The sequence below is a fragment of the Pagrus major genome, chromosome 14 (assembly GCF_040436345.1).
Source record: "Pagrus major chromosome 14, Pma_NU_1.0".
Classification (NCBI taxonomy): Eukaryota; Metazoa; Chordata; class Actinopteri; order Spariformes; family Sparidae; genus Pagrus; species Pagrus major.
In genome coordinates this window covers 8,336,835-8,354,740 of record NC_133228.1, presented here as the reverse complement: position 1 = coordinate 8,354,740, position 17,906 = coordinate 8,336,835, and the positions used below count along the sequence as shown (strand labels likewise).

General features: G+C 40.6%; 1 protein-coding gene across 1 annotated transcript in view; it reads right to left on the bottom strand.

Moving 5' to 3' along the window:
* cdk17 (cyclin dependent kinase 17) overlaps window positions 1–17,906 on the bottom strand; it is a 41,609-nt gene that overhangs the window by 11,767 nt on the left and 11,936 nt on the right. Inside the window, exons 2-4 of the mRNA XM_073480913.1 lie at window positions 9,937–10,081; window positions 6,093–6,257; window positions 501–634 (exon numbers count right to left, since the gene is read on the bottom strand). Coding sequence (XP_073337014.1) covers window positions 501–634; window positions 6,093–6,257; window positions 9,937–10,063 — 426 coding nt within the window. The 5' untranslated portion in view covers window positions 10,064–10,081. The remainder of the gene's footprint in view (window positions 1–500; window positions 635–6,092; window positions 6,258–9,936; window positions 10,082–17,906) is intronic.

Genomic DNA, 17,906 nt, shown 5'->3' with positions numbered 1-17,906 from the left:
CAACATGGTTTGCTTATATGCAAATGTAACTCGTATTTCCTATAAAGAGGGCATAAAAGTCACTGGAAAATCAAAGATGATTTCTAATTTAATTAATGTTTTTGAATGGCATCCTTACAAGAGGAACAAAGGAGTTCTACTATCCCAGCATGCTCTCTGGGCTCAACGACATGTCTGACCTATAGAAAATCACTGTGGTTACAGCACAGATTATCACACTGCATCTCTTTACCAGCCGCTGCTGTGGTCCTCAGGGAGCACGACTACTATCAGTATCATGAAGCCTAGACACTGAGAGCCCATTAAGAGATGAACGACCCCCGCCTCAAGCCCCCACCCGAGTCAGATCTCCCACGAGGCAGAGGCGAAGCGGGGAAAGGAGGAGGTGAAGAGCAGAGCAGAAGGAGAGGAGAGGGGGTGAAGGGTGGAATGTAGACACGCAGTGTAAGCCATTTTTAGTAATTATTGCACCAGTGTGTGCACGTGCAAGCCTGTCTCACCTCCATGGAGATCCGTCGGTGGACGCGGTTTCTCAGACAGACGCCAGTTGGAGACTGCACCTCGTCTGAAGATGTTCCTGATGCCTGGTCGCTCTCCCCGTCTGAGCCCATCTTCAGGTTCTCATGCACGATATCTGAGACAATGAGAATTATAAAATACATTAAAAGACACAGCAAGATACAGAAATACATGTTTCTGGATATTTTTGATGAACTGCATTAACTGCTGGAGCAGAGACATCATTAATGTCATTAGCTCCATCTGTGAAGTCAAAGTCAAAATGTCTGCTGTAAAAAATGTGATTCATTTGGAAACGATAAAGAATTAAAAGCAGAATTTACTCAGAATTCAAAAAGAAATGTTAAGTATGAAGTGGTGGTTTTGCTCTTAGGTTTACTGTCAATATTCTATCGCAGGTGAAGTGTGTGTTTTGCCTACATTTGACAGCATTTTTTTATCTGCACAACAGAAATTAGAAACATTTGTGAAAGGAAACATGCAGTTCATTGTCTTGATGTTCATGTTACCTCAATAAAGTCCAACTCAGAAATATTTTCAGCTTCCGAAAAGCCAAAAACTTTGGGAACTATTGGTTTTAGTATTTATAGAAGCTCTAGTAGTGGTGAGAGTGGAGGATATGTATTTGCAGTACTAAAAGTAGTAGTTGTATCTAAATTGAATATTTTGTATTGGCCCTCAAACCACCTTCTTCCTAACTCTCTATGTCTCTCTACCTCTCTCTCTCACCTCCTCTCACACCCTTGTAACCCCCGAGGCCAAAGATTAAACACTCCAACCTGCACCACTTCCTCCAGGGCAGTAAAGCTACCACTGCTACCATAGCACAGCAGGAGCAAACACACTGATATACAAACCACATGCACCCCCTACTCCACACACACACACACACACACACACACACACACACACACACACACACACACACACAGAGTTAATGAGTAGCTATGGTTGAACAGCTCTCTGTCATCAGTGTGTCAGCGCCTCCAACCACGCAGTCTGTCATCAGATGTGAAAGCAGAGTGCAGGGGAACGAGAGGAGAAAGAAATCTCTGTTCTGTTGATGGAGATTAACTGTTAGCAATTATTTCAAACATGATAATCCTGATTGTTTCTCTAAATATCGCACGAAAGATTATTCATTAAAATTGTTGTTCTAGATTTTAGGAAACAATGAGTGTAGATTTGCCCCCTAACAAAGCTCTTTCGCTCTATTCATGCATGAACGTTATTTCCAAACTTCATTAAGTCCTGCTTCATTACTCCACAGTGCGACCACGACCTAAATGAAGTTTTGTCCCAGAATATGAACCTGTCTGTGGTCATCTGGTTCAAAGCCAAAGTCTGCTCAGATTAAAGGAAATGTTCTTCCACTTTTAGAACCTGAACTGTTTTCAGGATTTTCCTCGAGGGCTGACCCATGCTATTCCACCCATGTCACTTTGTTTTTCCACAGATGGTTAACGTGAGGTTTTTCTGCTGCTTCTCCGTCTGAACTTTGGTTTTGGTTACAGTGGCAGGACTTGATATACTACAGCAGGTCTTTAAGTGGAAGAGAAAATGTAACACTTCAGTGTTTCAGTGTAATTCACCATAATAGGGCAGGCAACAAAACATGCCCTTCTGACTTACTCACAAAAGTACAAGAAAGGACATACTGTAAGAGACGAAGAAGAAAAGTGGGAGGAACAGGAAATTGTTGCAAAGTTTTCATCTGGAGGAGGAGATGGATGACTTTTGTCCATCTTTTTGCTTCTGCTTCTACAACCATTCACCTTCATTCATCTCCCCTGTCTTCCCCAAGGGCATCATTTATCACCCATGCATATACACAGTTTTGCCCCCTTCTACACATAGAATCACCTCGATCAATTTCTTCCTGGGTTTAAAAATGTGTGCACATTCAGAACCACTTCTAACCTTGCATGCCAACAGATCCATAGTCATACACAGGTTTAATTGCAGGTAAACCATAAACTTCATAAACCCCAACTCTACTGTCAACCATATGAGCGTAACTGATAGTGTCCAATTTTTCTTTCAGATTTCGATTATACCATTAAAATCACAATCATTCAGTTTTTTCATGAAATCAAATCCTGTTTTTGATTTTTGTTTCATCAATAGCCATTTAATGTCCCTTCATTCTGTCATTACTATTCAATACAGTACTGGCCATTGTTAGTGGCAGAGTCCGCCATTCCCACACTGGGTTCAAATTGCCTACCTACGTGCAAGAGATTCACATGAAAAGATATTGTTCCATTTCCTATTGCCACACGAGAGCTGTAATATGGTACCGCTCAGGCAAACCCTACATTTTCCTCCCGTCGCTTCACATTGAAAGCATTCAAGTGGCAAATATGGGCTGACTTTTATTGTGTGAACCAATCACAAGAAAAGGCAATGTATTTGTCAGCGGTAACTGTCATCGTTCATCAATATTTTGAGTTTTTGCAAGCGAGTAATGGAACAAGAAGGAGCAGCCACAGTGTGCTGTGCGATGAACAGCTGCACACCTCCAACTCCTCAGCGAGATAACCAACAAGCTTTTAAAGTACTGTGCTATTAGGTGGAAGAGTGCTTGTGCCAGGAGCAGCATGAAATCAAAATGCCGGATGGAAAAAGGCCAATTATTGATGGACTACTTAATTAAATCTAAATGAGTTTATTTGGTTGCACTGTAAACAGGTTCAGTCAGCTGCTCTGCTGTTTACAAGCACAGGGATGTAAAACAAGTGAGATTTATCTTTATATATTGAGTAAAAGTGCTGACAAAACATTCTTGATTGGGCACACAGTTAGAACTTGTTCAACACATGTTTTGGTAACTGAGGACTCAGGATTCTTGAAAGTGCTTCCTCTTCTCCCTTTTTTCCCCTACAACTGTCGCACATTCCTCCTCCGAAGCCGGTTACTTTCTCTCTATAAACTCCTTGCAAACACATTCTCTTCCCACTTTCCTTCTTCAAATTGTCTCCTTCCAAATGATCTCTCTTCCCTTTTTCTGTCTCTTCTCTCTGTTTCTTGCCCCACTTTAAAAACCCCACCAATCTTTTTCACTTCCCACTTCTGCCTTTCTATGCCTTTCACTCTGCATACTTTTCTCTTATCCTGCTTTTTCTTTTGCGAGGTTTTCACAGGCATCAGCCGACCTGACTCGCTCTATTGCTTCAACACATTCCTTCACTACCTGCGCTTTTCTAACTTGTTTGCCTCTTCACCAAAGCCTCCAAATGATCTCATCTGTCCTACTTTCTGTTGCCTTCAACCTCCTTTAACTTTCACATACTTCTCAATTACCTCCTGCTATTTCATATCTATCCTCACCTGCTCCAAAAACTCCCCAAATTCCTTCTCTCACAATAATATTTTCACTTTCGCTATTTTCCCATAATTTCTTCACCTCTCAACAGCCAAACCTGATTCCTTCTCTTCAAAAAACCCCTAGAGCTGTTTTCTGAACTTCGTATTTTTTTTGTCTTTTGCTTTCAGTCTCACGTCTCTTATCTTCTCTTTTTCTTTCCTAATCATCTCCACACATCAACCCTGCACCTTCCTCCCTTCCTTGAGTTTTTTAGATTTAACAATCCTTCTCTCTCCCTACTTCTCCGTCTCTCCTTTCCACCTTTAGCAGCTTTGCTAATAAGCACACAGAGTGTAGCAGCACTATGTGGCACATCAATGTCCTACTTAACTGTCCTGTTTTTAGATCCAAGTCCCTCTATCTAGGCCAGGGTCCAGTGCGAGGCTCAAAAGTCCTTTAGTGTATCCCCCATCTTTAAAAATTAGCTTAGAGATGCACCAATGAGGTCTCACATATTTACTGAAATGATGAACAGTATAATCACTTACAACTCAGAGTTACTCTAAAGGGTAACATTCAGTATGACAGACTGTTTGCACAGATGCTGATTATTCCTGCCTGGCCATGTGGAAAAGAAAATCAGTCAAACAACGTTTAACAATGTTTGTTTAAGGTTTAAGGCAACACCTGTTAGGTACAGTGATGTGTAAGTGATCACACAGGCTATGAGAACAATGATGAATCTGAAATGAATGCTTGTCAGCACTGTTACATTAATACAGTAACCTAATGATCTGAATACTACGGCTTGAAAATAATTGAGGAAGAGTCAACAGCCACTATCTACAGCCAAGCTGTGCAGCAGTGCTTGCATTTGTAGCCTCATGCTAACATGCTCACAATGACAATGCTAACATGCTGATGTTCAGCAGGTGCAATATTTACCATGTTCTCCATCTTAGTTTAGTGTGTTACCTAGGCTTGGGCAATATCCAAAATCTTGTATCATAATGTCATCTCACCCAAATATAGCGATACACGTTCGGGTGGGGGGGGGGGTCAGTTTTTATCTTACAATATATAATTACAGAATTATTAGAATGAATAAAGGACTGACAGGTTGATACACCATTCACATCTTTACTCCTCCGCCCTTTGCAGCAATGGATTAAACACTTTTAAATAACAAAATAATATTAAAGAGGGACATAAATGTCTGACCAATTTTCATGGCAGTTTATCAAATAGTTAGTAGAATATTCACTCAAAACCACAGTGGCTCCTATCACAGATATATTGGTATGGGTATCAATGTTGTCCGAGATGCAGAGAATGAAGAAAAGGATGCTTGGAGTGATCTGTAATTATTGAATTCCCAGTGAAGTTTACTGTTTCAGTGCATTGATGTCTTTTTGGACAATAAACTTTACTGTTAACTGCCTCTATTATATATCTTTGTGTTTAAAAATATCATTGCAAAAAATATGTGCATCTGCCCCAAAAAACATGCATCAGTCTATCTATCTTAAACCCACCATGATCTAGCAATGTGTGTAAAGAAGCTCTGATGCCAAATCACGACGTGGGGAACCTCTGCAACAAGCTTAGAGGGCTCTAACAGATGCCTCCACAGATCGGGTAATGAGACAGGATCCATAGGTTTTTAATATTTACAGTCACTAACGTTTTGCGTACGACATGTTGTCATCTGAGAAAGATAATGCAGACATGCTTCTTTTCTAAGTATCAGTTGCCGCACTATAACATATTACAAGCTTTAAATATAACTGTGTGCTCATCTCTTCAGACTTAGACTCTATTCAAAAAGCCTTGAGGCTGCTAGATTTTGATACCCACAACACTTTGTTCCTCTGTTTCATACTGTCCCCTGAATCATCTCATCACCCTCTTAGCTGTTCCCTGACCGCCAGCTGGAAATCTGCTGCTGCTCTGAATCATCACAACATCGTCTACCCTTCCAAGCCTCAGGATCAGACTCACTGCTACAGATCCAGTGTGATGAATCAGTTCACACAGGAAACATCGTCATGTTTGACTGAATCCCCCATCCAGCTGTCACTCTGGCAAAAACAGCCTGGCTGAGGGCGAAGGGAGAAGCTGCCTCAAGGGTTTGTGAGTGCAGGATGGAAGTATCAGGACCGTGACATGTTTCCTGTTTGTTCCTGGATGCCATCTGCTCTCCCACTACTCACTTCCTTCCATGTGTGTGTATGTGTAAGTGTGTAAACAAGCGTGTGTGTCTCACCCAGGCGACTGCCGTTGCGTGGCATTGCCATGAAGGAGCCCAGGGTGCCACCGATGACGCTGTGGGGCCTGCGGAGTGGGGGCTTCTTGAAGGAGCCGGTGTACTGGTGCAGGAAGGAGTGCATGCTATGGGAGGTGGGGGGGCGGCCATTCCTCATGAAGGGCTCTGAAACACAACAACACAATGACTGTCATCATTTCTGGTTTTCTGAAAATCAACAGAGGCTCTGCACTTGCATCACAAGTCTCCAAAAACACGACATGGTGACAAGAAAAATCAGCTCCCATCTTCTTCAACCCCATGCAGTGCGTTCTTTATTTGAAATGCATGCTGTGCAGCCAAGCTCTGTGCAAACCAACAGAACTTTATTTGACATTTAAGTCAAGGTCCCAACATTTCCAAAAATACCAAACATCAGGATAAATTATGTTGAAATGTGTGTAAATAAATGTAACAGGACATCAAATCTACTCCAGTTATGCAATGTTGCAGTCACTTAGATTTGAATAACTAACTCAATATGAGCCGGATGCCGTGTTACTCTGATTTTTCTGTTATTTGAAAAAAACAAACAAGCAATTTCAAAAGATTTTTGGAAATACACCGATCCACTCTCTTGCTGAGAGTTAGATAAGAAGATCTATACCATGAGATGAGATGTGACGTATTAATTAAGTTGAAAGTTGAAAATGTCTCAACAGGACTGAAGAATTTGTGACTATTCTGGGTCTTTATGGATCTTCTTCACTAACATACAGGTCGGATCCGATCCAAATGTCCGTTGCTAACTAGCTAAGCTAACGTTTCAATCATGAAACCTATTGGCTGTCAGCTGACAATGATTTAGCCTCTGGGCCAATGTTTTGAGGCTTCCAGTGTATCCGGTGGATATTCGGATTAAGAATATCTGGGACAAGACTTCCTAACTGAGCGCAAGTCATTGTTTAAATTTAGCAATTTGAGGCACAAGAATGGGGTTGGAGTTGAGAGATCATTTATGACCGATTGTTTCAAGAGTAGCCAGGTTTAATTAAAAAGGTACAAGCCAAGTCGTTATCAGACATTCGCCAATGGGTTCTGAGATTGCATTGGTCTGCATGGTTTTACAAGCAACAACCAAAGCCCGCTCAAACATAACTGGTCAAAACTACAAAAAGAACACACATGGAAACCAGAATGCTTCCAGTACCAAAATCTTGTCCCTTACTTTGACCCTAATCTCAAACTTTCCGGGGTCAAATTCGTGTGAATCATGGAAAGGAAAAATGAGCTTCACTTTCTATCTGAACACACATGTAAAAAGCTTTGCTGATAGGTGGATTGTACTACCTTTTGACAGAGCATGAGAGTGGTGTTAGGGGTATCGGCGATAACAGGTATTGACAATAACTGTGATATTCAAACAATGAAATATTGATATCATGTTAATAATAGATATATGATAATATTGTGTAAATAAATTTGACCACTACCAATAAGCAAGGCATGAACCTCACTCTCGGGCCTCAATTAGCATTCAAATCTCTAATCCTATTCGGCAAGGAAAACATGTAAGTAAATATTTCAACCATCAGTGTTCGCTCAGTGGGCAGAGTTTTAGCTACACCCGTTCAAAAACGTCATATATCATCCCATTCTGATCTGTGTTAGACGGGCTGTAAGTGTGTCACATCTTGTGGGTTTATCTGTCTGCCGCTGCCAACTTTCTTCAGCTCGTCTGACCTTTTAAACCCTGAGCTGACAGTCTGTGCTGCATTCCCACATGTCAAGCTCCAACATTAACATATACTGCCCTTAGGTGCTTGTCAGACATATCAGAATTATAAGTTGAGCATGTATGAATGGTATTAACAAAGGAGGTAAAGATGTCAGGGCTTCACGGGATCTTCATGGATTTAATGAGCAGAGATAGGAAACCTTTTTCAGCAATTTGAATTTAAATGAAATATATAAAACCAGACATTCATTAATTTAACAAGTCATATAAAACAGGTTCAGCCAGTCAGGCTCAGACATGTAGCCACTTTTATGGTCTGCACTATTTCCCAAGAAAGGATTATAAGATTTAGTATTTAGAAAAATTGTTTCATGTTATAGGAAAAATGCTTGTTTGCTTTCTTGTCAAAATTTAGATGAGAAAATCTATCTATCCACTTTGATGTCTGTATGCTAAATGTGTAGCTACAGCAAGCATCTGATTAGCTTATCTTAGCAAAAAGTTTGAAAGCAGGGGGAAACAGCTAGCTAGCTAACCAGCTGCGGGCTGTAGATTCATATCTTAGGACAGAAATGATTTCCCAAAATGTCGAACTATTCCTTTAAATTTAATTATTTATGGGACAAGATTGGGTCTGACCTTTTCACCTCTATTACTGCTGACTATCATTAGTTTTTGTTGATCCATGAACTGAAGCTTCTTCTGCTCCTGTGTCTTGTGACAGAATGTGAGAGTGACAGCCAAATGACTCAAATGGGAAATGTTCCCTGAAAGATGGATGTGTGCAACGATTTATTCTGGCAGCTGTCAAACACAAGTGACAGCCAATCACTTTCATGTGTGGCTCACAAGAGCAGCTTATTGAAGTCAAACTGTACTGTGATGTCAGAATGGGCAGAATGTTATGTAACAAAAAGAGATGTCAAGAAAAGTGTGTTTAAGTGTGTGTGAATGCTTCTTCCTTACAAACCACCTTGTCATGAGCTGAGTGTGTGCGTGTGTGTTAAAGTAGCTCTCCCTTGCTCTTACTCACGTTACATAACTCGATAGAGAAGGACTCACTGGAAGTCCATTACAGCTGCTACTGACACATGCTGTACTCTCTCTTCATCAACTTCACTGCTTCATAATTTAAATACCCCTGAGAGCTACCAAGCTATTGAAAGCTTTCTCTCTTTCTCTCTCTGTGTGTGTGTGTGTGTGTGTGTGTGTGTGTGTGTGTGTGTGTGTGTGTGTGTGTGACATGCCTGGTGACGAACATGTACAGGAAGATATTGTAAAAATCAGAGTAGTGGAATTTCCTCCCCTGGTTGGATGGGGGCAGTGATTCTCTCCAACCACTTCAATGTTTTTTTCCAGCAAGAACTGCAGCTTAATTATTCAGACAGATTTTACTCAATATTTTTTTTAACCAACTGTCGATTAATTATACTGCATTATTGACAGATTGTAACCCGATTATTTTTTATAACCTGTAGCTCTTTTCTAAGGTATTTTTGACAGATTATACCCAGATTTCTTAAAGTTTAAACTGATTTGTCAATCACATTTAATGTCCCCCTACCTGTACGCTTAGATGTTGTTTTGTTTACTGTTGCAATAGTTTAAATGATGTCCTCTTGCATAATAAACAACTCAGATAAATCTTCCAGTTACACAAAATGAACATAGAAATGGAGAGGTAAATGCTGGTTTTACACCATGTGTCCCTTTGTAGCCACATTGCGATTTTGATAATATATCGCTTCAGAAGAATTGGCCATTGAATTCAGACTCCCAACAAATAAGGGCAACATATCACTAGAGTAACTGCTAACTGCTGCCAACTATATTCTGTTTTCATGACTGTAACCACTGTTACTGTAGCTCAGTTAGCTGTGCAGCTAGCTTGACTATGAGGGGAGTGTTGGTGTTTGTGAAAGAGGTTTTCAGGCCTGGGGCTAGCTGATTAGCATGCTGACTTCAACACAGTACAAAAACGTCTTTGACATAACATCAACATTGTTGTTTCTTCACATTCTGTTGATAGTTTTAATGTTTTTCATTAAAAGTTGTCCATATTGCTCCTTTAATTGTCCAGTTTGATTTGAAAACAAACAAAAAAAAAACAATATATAAAATCTGTACCATTGTCCTTGGTGCCGCTCTCCTCAATGGTCATCTGCTCGGCCAGTTCAGACAGGGACTCGTCTATGGTCTGACTGGAGCGAAGTGTTAACGACAGACGCTTCTTAATCCTCTTCATCTTCTCCATAGCAGGGCAGTGCACGGCCTGTGGGACACACAAAAAAACACACAGTCAACATCCATTAAGCAGAAGAGGACTGATACACAAGCACACAACATTTAGAAGAGTTTTTTGTTGTTGTTGTTGTTGTGTACAGCTTGGGGATTTCATGAGGCCTCCGTACAATCCAAAATATCTCAGCTCATGAATAACGTAAAGCTGCTTTTAATCCAATATTCATCCAGTCTGCAAATGCTTGAACAGCGCATGAATAAAGCATGAACAAAGCATGAATAACGGATGAACATCACAGACTTGAATACAGCTGTTTTCACTTACACACACCTTCACACATTTGAACAAGGAGAAATTAATTAACTCTAATTGAAGGAGGGGAGAGTCAAATCAGGTCTGCAAACTCATGCTGGTGTTGTTCCACACAAGTGTGTTTGTGTTGACGCAGCAGTCGTCCGGGTCACAGGAAACACCTTGCTCAGTCTGCCTCAAGCCAGTCCCTGCTCATTGTCTTGCTATGTTAACGCCCCGTGTGTGTGTGTGTGTGTGTGTGTGTGTGTGTGTGTGTGTGTGTGTGTGTGTGTGTGTGTGTGTGTGTGTGTGTGTGTGTGTGTAACGAACGGGCAAGCTGGGTGAGCGGAGGAAATGCAGGGAGGAAGCAGCAGCAGAAATGCCCCGCCCATCCCGCCCGACCCTCAGCGCAAAACAAACTGACCCCTGCAGACACCATTTTTCTCTCTCTCTCTCTTTCTTTCGCTCTTCCTCTCTTTCTCTCAAGGTCGTTAGCTCCCCTCATACTCATGAGACACCATCTGCCTGTCTGCGCACACACACAGACACACACACACACACACACACACACACACACACACACACACACCCCTTCAGCAATTTGTCATTGATGACACTGCGTGGCGAGAATCACTTCATCAATCAGTGACTCGGGGCATGTGACCGCAACCTCACACCAACACGCAACCACTAACTGGTCATTCGATTATGTGTACCACAACACACACACACACACAAACATATTAGGAATATACAAACGCTTGTAGGTTTGTGTGCGTGCATGTGTGGGGACATGACCTGAATTTCCTCTCAGCTGGCTGCAGTTGGTCTAATTAAAAGCCCAGCAGGCTACCGGAAGAGGAATTTATTAATTAAAATAATTAATTTCATAAATATTTATTGCACTGCAGGAATATAGTATTTAAGGGTCCTTTAGATTGTCTGTTAAGGACTATTTAACTACAGAAGTGAGTCGAATTAAGTTTGGTTATTTAATGTTATTTAAATGTAAATTTCAAACTGTCACTCGCTGCTGTTTCCAAGATCATGAATCAACTGTCGAGGTGACAACATGAGAAGTACTAGAAGAACTCTGAATAATGGAAAGTCTGAAAAATGACAGAATTCCATCTGCCAATGACATTGATGTTTAATAAAATCAAAAGCTCAGGAAGAAGAAAGTAAGTCGACTTCTAGCTGAGATTGTTCTGTCACCTTTATGTAGTCCTCAAAAGGGCTATTATTTAGTTTTATTCACACTGTCACTTCTAACAAGACGGTTTAAAAAGGTTAAAACAGCTTTTGTGGCACCAGAGGAAGCTGCGCAAAATCTGATTGGTTGGGACTGAGGCTAGAAATTTGAAAAGATCTGAAGGTGAGAAGTTAGACAGAAGTGAGCGTAGCAGACCTCTGAAGCACGTTCCTCATGACGCATGATGCCAGTGGCACTAGGCTATACTAGCATAACATAACTGAATCTCTTGACTGAACTCTCTGTGGTCTATTTGCATTGTGGGTAACATAGTTGCCAGGCTTGAAATAAAAAAGACTGCATCAACACAACGTCTGATTGTGTTGACATTTGATATTTTACATTAAGTCAGGTAAAAGTACTTCTACTTGAGTTGAAAACATTCTTATACTCTTTCTACTGCTGGTAATGTAGCAGGTGAAGGATACACTACAATAATGAGAACAAACACACACAAAAAACACTAGCACCTCTGAGACCCACAAGAAAAAACAGAAAATATGACTAAATCTACATTCAATAGAAGGGATTTCTGATATGCTCGTTACCTTAAATTACTAATCTAATTTTAAAAAATGAGCATTTTTCCAATCATTTTCCAACTACTCTTCAAAGTGTGCCGTCCAGCAACCTGTGTGTCATTAGCCCACTTTTGAAGCGTAGTGTGTCATGCTGGCCCTGGTGGCCCTATCGGCACGCAGATCTGATGCTGCTAGACACACACACACTCATACACACAAACACATAAAAAGCTATCAGACAGTCTGGTTGTGGGAAAAAAAGGAACTAATATTCCAGCTAATGACGCTGAAAATCCAGCTTGTAAAAGATGCAAAAAATAAAATGACTGCATCGGAGAAACACTCTCACACAAACACACGCACACACACAAATTCTCTCCCTCAAACACACACACACACTGTATGTGAGATAAGCGCTCTTTGTCTCTCTTGTAGAGGAGTGTAACAGAGCCGGGTTTTATCTCTGCAGCAAACCAAAACAAAGAGACTCATGTGACGTGTGTGTGAGTGTGTGGATGTATCTGTGTGTGTGTGTGTGTTGAGTGCAGCATCTGGCACATATGAATGATGTGTGTTCGGGGGTGTGTGTGGGGAATCCAACATAAAAAGCAGCACAAGCAATCTGCCAACGATAGAGAGACACAGAGGGAGAACGGCGACAACCCCAACTCTCTTTTTCACCATCAGCATCTCCAGAAATTCTCTTACACACACAGATTTTGACCCACATTCCCGACATCCCCCACTACATCACTCTTCTGCTCCCTCCTGGAAGCCTCCCAAGTGCATTGTGGGTAGTCCAGAGGAGAAGACTTCAAAGGGCAAACGAGGGGGGAGACAACAGGCGACAAGGCCTAATTACTGGGCTAATAATTACACACACACACCCACGCCTACGCACACACACACACACACACACACACACACACACACCTTCATACCTCTTCCTTCCTTTCTCATTCCCCCTTTTCATTTTTCTTCCCTCTCTTCTTTTCCAACTCCAACATCAGAATGAGGTAATGAAACGGAAAATGTGGCTTTTTTCTCCGAGATGTGGGTGAAAGTGTGAATGTGAATGTAAAGAGGAGGAGGAAGAGGAAGAAGACGAGGGAGAGAAGGAATGGGAGAGAGAGAAAGTGAGTTTATTTCGGCGAACGGCGCCATAATGGAGTCTTTGTGTTTGGTTAAGAGCCATGAAATCACCAGAGTGACTGCAGGCATGTACAGTACCGCTGAGAGAGAGAGAGGGAGGTCGCTGGTTCAACATCAGGTTCTGTTTCAGTGGCTAGTTTCTCCTGTTTATGGCCGATTTGGGGATTAAAAAGCACTTTTTTGACCAGTCGAGTTCTCCTAATCCAGTAGGTCATAAAATGCATGATCCCTTTTTAATTTACTCATCAAATTTTAAATAGTTGTCAAGAAAGTGCTCCCAAAGCCAAACTTCCTAAAACTCCTCATCAAACTATGGGGCCGAAATCTAAATAAGCCTAGTTGTCATATGAAGGCCTCGGTATCAAACCTCAATTCTAACTGAGTATTGACCAAAATCTATCGTGTATAAACTGATAAGTATCTAAAACTGGTATCAAATACTTGGTCAGATTCTTAGGTTCCATTGACACTCATATTAAATATCGATACAATTTAGAGGCCTTTTGCCAGCCATTTCTGTTTAGTTGGTAATGCGCCTGAAGCTGTTTTGTAATGCTACAAACATCAGCAAATATAATAACTTGTACACCTCAGATTGCTGCCTACAGTAACTGCCTTATGGTGATGAAAAATCTTTTATATGTGCTAGTTGGCAGATTTTGATACTTTTGGACGGAGGCAGGCTAGCTGTTTACAGCTGTTTTGAGTCTTTACACTTTGATTGCTAAGTTAAGCTAACTAAGCTAACCGGCTGCTGGCTATAACTGTATATTTAACAGACAGATATAATTTTGGCCAGGAAAATAAATAAATATTATTTACAAAAATGTCAAACTTTCCCCATCATGACGAAGAAAGAAGAAGGCAGTCCACAGCATGTCATACATTGCTTCCCTAACAGCTAACTGACATGCACTGGTGCTTTCTACATAGATGTATTATTGGGACTGTTCAATTGACGTGGTGTTGAAATTGTGGATTTGGTGCATATGGATGATTGTTTTTTGGTCGGACAACATTATTGTGCATTTTATGTTGCATATTTTCGTATTGTTGACTCTGTAGTAACCTACGCCATGCCCTTTTGATGCACTGTCATGCAATTTTTTCCCTACCTTATTTATCTACTGTAACCTCAGACTGAACCCCTGCATTACATTGCCTAATATTGCATATGTTGAAGACTGTTTGAAAAATGTCTTTTCATCTGAGCCCTCATGTCCCCACCATTTTTTAAACACAAAGTGATGATCTTGATAACTACTATATAAACAGGCAATACAATATTTTTGATATATAGATAAGATACATCTCTGACCAGAAGATTCAAAGATGGAACTGATGCATAAACACTGATACCACAATCAAAAGTAACTCATACCACTTTATCTAAAGACCAATTAACTTTCCTTCTCATACTTCCAATGGTTCTATAAAAGTTTCTAAAACTGACAACGGAAACAAGCAAAACAAAGAACAGAGACAGAGTTGACGGGAAGGCTGAACCGTCGCCAGCGTCGCTGTCTTCTCAAAAAAAAAAAAAAATTAAAAATTAAAAACACATCATGCCGTTGAAAACCGATGCTCAAAATAGACCCACTCATATGAGAATCACAACCACTTTAAAATAGATGGTATCATCACTTTCCTTTTTGGGGAGCGGACATGAGGACGCCAGGACAGAACATGGCCTGAAGGGAAAATGAGCTCACATGTTAAATATATCTATTGATCAATGCTTGTTTGTTTTTATTTGTGGGTTATTTCTTCGTGCTTATTGGATCATATTGCCTTATAGGTTTTATGTCTGATCAGGTGCATTTCTTTTTTTAGCCCTGGTGTGAGTTCTCCTCGTCGGAAGATGATTACAAGTTGGTGATTGTTTGTTGAACTTTGCTACTTCCTGAAAACTTGGTAATACTGTAGAATTTACTTCTTATCTACTTGAAGGCTGAAATTAATATTGTATGTATCGTATGAAATGTACTGTGTGTTTGCTTGAAAACAAATATCATCGACATCAACCTCCTTGAAGTCATTATTAAGTAGGATATGCGAGAACTTTTGACAACATCCTGTAAGTCACAAATTCATGAACACATGAACGCATTCATGAACACACCCACTAATGTCTGCAGTCTGAGGCATCAGCAACAGTCAATCAGTTTTATACACATATTGTATATAAGCTGTCATTTATACCCAATGAAAGTTAGAAGTTGTTCATAAAAATGACTTTGCACATGTAGACACAAACACAAACCATATGAAAATGCTGTGTCACTCTTCTGCTTCTGTTTTGTTCAATACGATATAGGCAGCATGTAATCAAGAGTGAATGTGAACAATGCCAAAACGGCTATTTATAGACAGGCCTGACTATGTTGCTATGTTTATTTGTTTCAATCACATTGTTGGAGTTGGCTCTGTATGTATACTGTATGTTGGAGATTAACACTCCCAGCAAAGTTGAAATATAATCCTCTATGGTATAGCAGCGTAAATGACTGAATTCTCTGGTGATATCCTGCAGTTATCTTAACAAATCCCATGAAAAAAACAAAACCAATAACCAGCTGATCCTACAAACAAGTAGCTTATGTAGAGAAACAGTAATCCGTGAGACAATAAAGACTATCTCTCCCAAAGCCTGATTAGTAAGTTTTGGTTTGCTACAGAGCTCCATTGTTGTCTACAAAATATTAAAAACAATCAATAAATGAGCCATACCATTACACTGACAAGTTTCTTCATTACAACTAACATGGGCACCATAAGTTATTTTGAGTCAATCCCACAACATCCTGCTGCTTGAAATACTGACCAGGGCAGCAAATGTGTATTCATCCGTGGCCGAAAAGTGAACCCATGCATGGTTAGTTTTGATATTCTATGGGATACGTTGACAAAAAGAACAAAAAGAGTAACAGCCTTTTGTTTTAATTTCGCGATAGTAACAAAAATATCTAGAATCACCCTTCAACCTTGGGCAGCAGCTAACGTTAGCTTTATACCTGTTTTAAACCTTGTTTACCCATCTTCTCTATTATCTAATAACAAATTTGTTTCACAGCATTTGTTTCCTTTGAAAATTGTGTAATAATTCAATTGTCACGTGTCCATTATCTGTAAATGTCTCTCGCTGACCGATTTCGCCCACATTCACAGCCTGCTCATCTCCCACACACACACACACACCACAGACTGGAAATCACAGTTTTATTTAAAACAGTGACAAACATGCAAATCAAAGCAGATTAGATGAAAAACTACAGCTCGGCAGAAAAAGCCAGAAGGCGAAATCTGAACTCGCACAGGTACTCACTTTTAATTTTTGCTCATTAACAAATGTCTGGTTTTAGGATCACAGGTGAATATAATGTCTGCACTGCCTCAGGCCCACTTACATCACTGCGATCATATAGACACACACACACACACACACACACACACACACACACACACACACACACACACACACACACACACACACACACACACACACACACACACACACACACACACACACACACACACAGTCACCAGGGAGTTTCCCTCAAATTGTCAGTGTACATTACAATGAAAGCACCACTGTCTGTCCTACATGATGTACACCACTACAAAGACTTCAAAGACCAGGAGCACCAAAGGGTGTCACCTCTCTGAAGCCTGTAGGGTGGATGAATCCCTCCATCTGATATCTTTGACTACCACAAGTGTGAAGCCTGCTTAAATAAACGATTCTGGACAATTTCACAATGACTGTACTTTCTGCTGAGTGTTTTCCAGCACCGAACCCAACGGATGTTTGGATCAGCTTGTGTTGTATAACTGTCTAGACTGTGTTTTTTAAGTCAAAAGTTAAAGCCCAATAGTTTTGAGTATCACCCCAGAATATCTTTAGCCTCATGTCAAACAGCTAGCACCGCCATCAGCCTCCAAGCGCCCATTTCAGCTGAACCCTGCCGAGTACAGTCACAAGCATGTGTTTGTGCAGCTATGAGGACACACACAAACAGAGCATCAGTGCTGCTGCCCGGTGCAGTGGGCGCTTTCTACTGAAAGACCCTTTGTTTTGTTTCAGAGAAGCTAAAAAGAAGCTTCAGCATGACTGATCCAGAGGGGCAAGCAGAAATAACCCTGCGTTTTTCTGCAAGCGCACAAAAGGCTACAATGTTAATATTACTAGGAAATTACCAATGGTCATGAATGGAAACATGCCTTTGGGTGATAAAGAGATGCATGAAGAGAAGAGGAACAAGTAAGAACAGTTTCACAAGGTTTTACAGGAGAGATTTTAAGGGAAGTGAGAGTGAAATGAGAAAGTTCAAGTCAACAATAGACACCAGATTCATCCACGTGTCCAGAGCTTTGTTTACTTTGATTCTCCATCTAACACTTCAGTATGTTGAGTGACTGTAAGCTGCTAGCAAATCAGAGGTGAAAAAAAAAAACCTCCACTGTAGTAGCTGCAAATCTAAATGGTCTGCCATGCAACTAATCTACATCAATAAACATCAGTTACGCAACAGTAAATACAAGGAGGAACAGGATGACTCTGTGTTGTTGTTTTCTCATGTGTGAAAGCTGCTTTCCAAAATGCTGCCATTATTTTGAAGCCATCATGAGTCTTATTTGT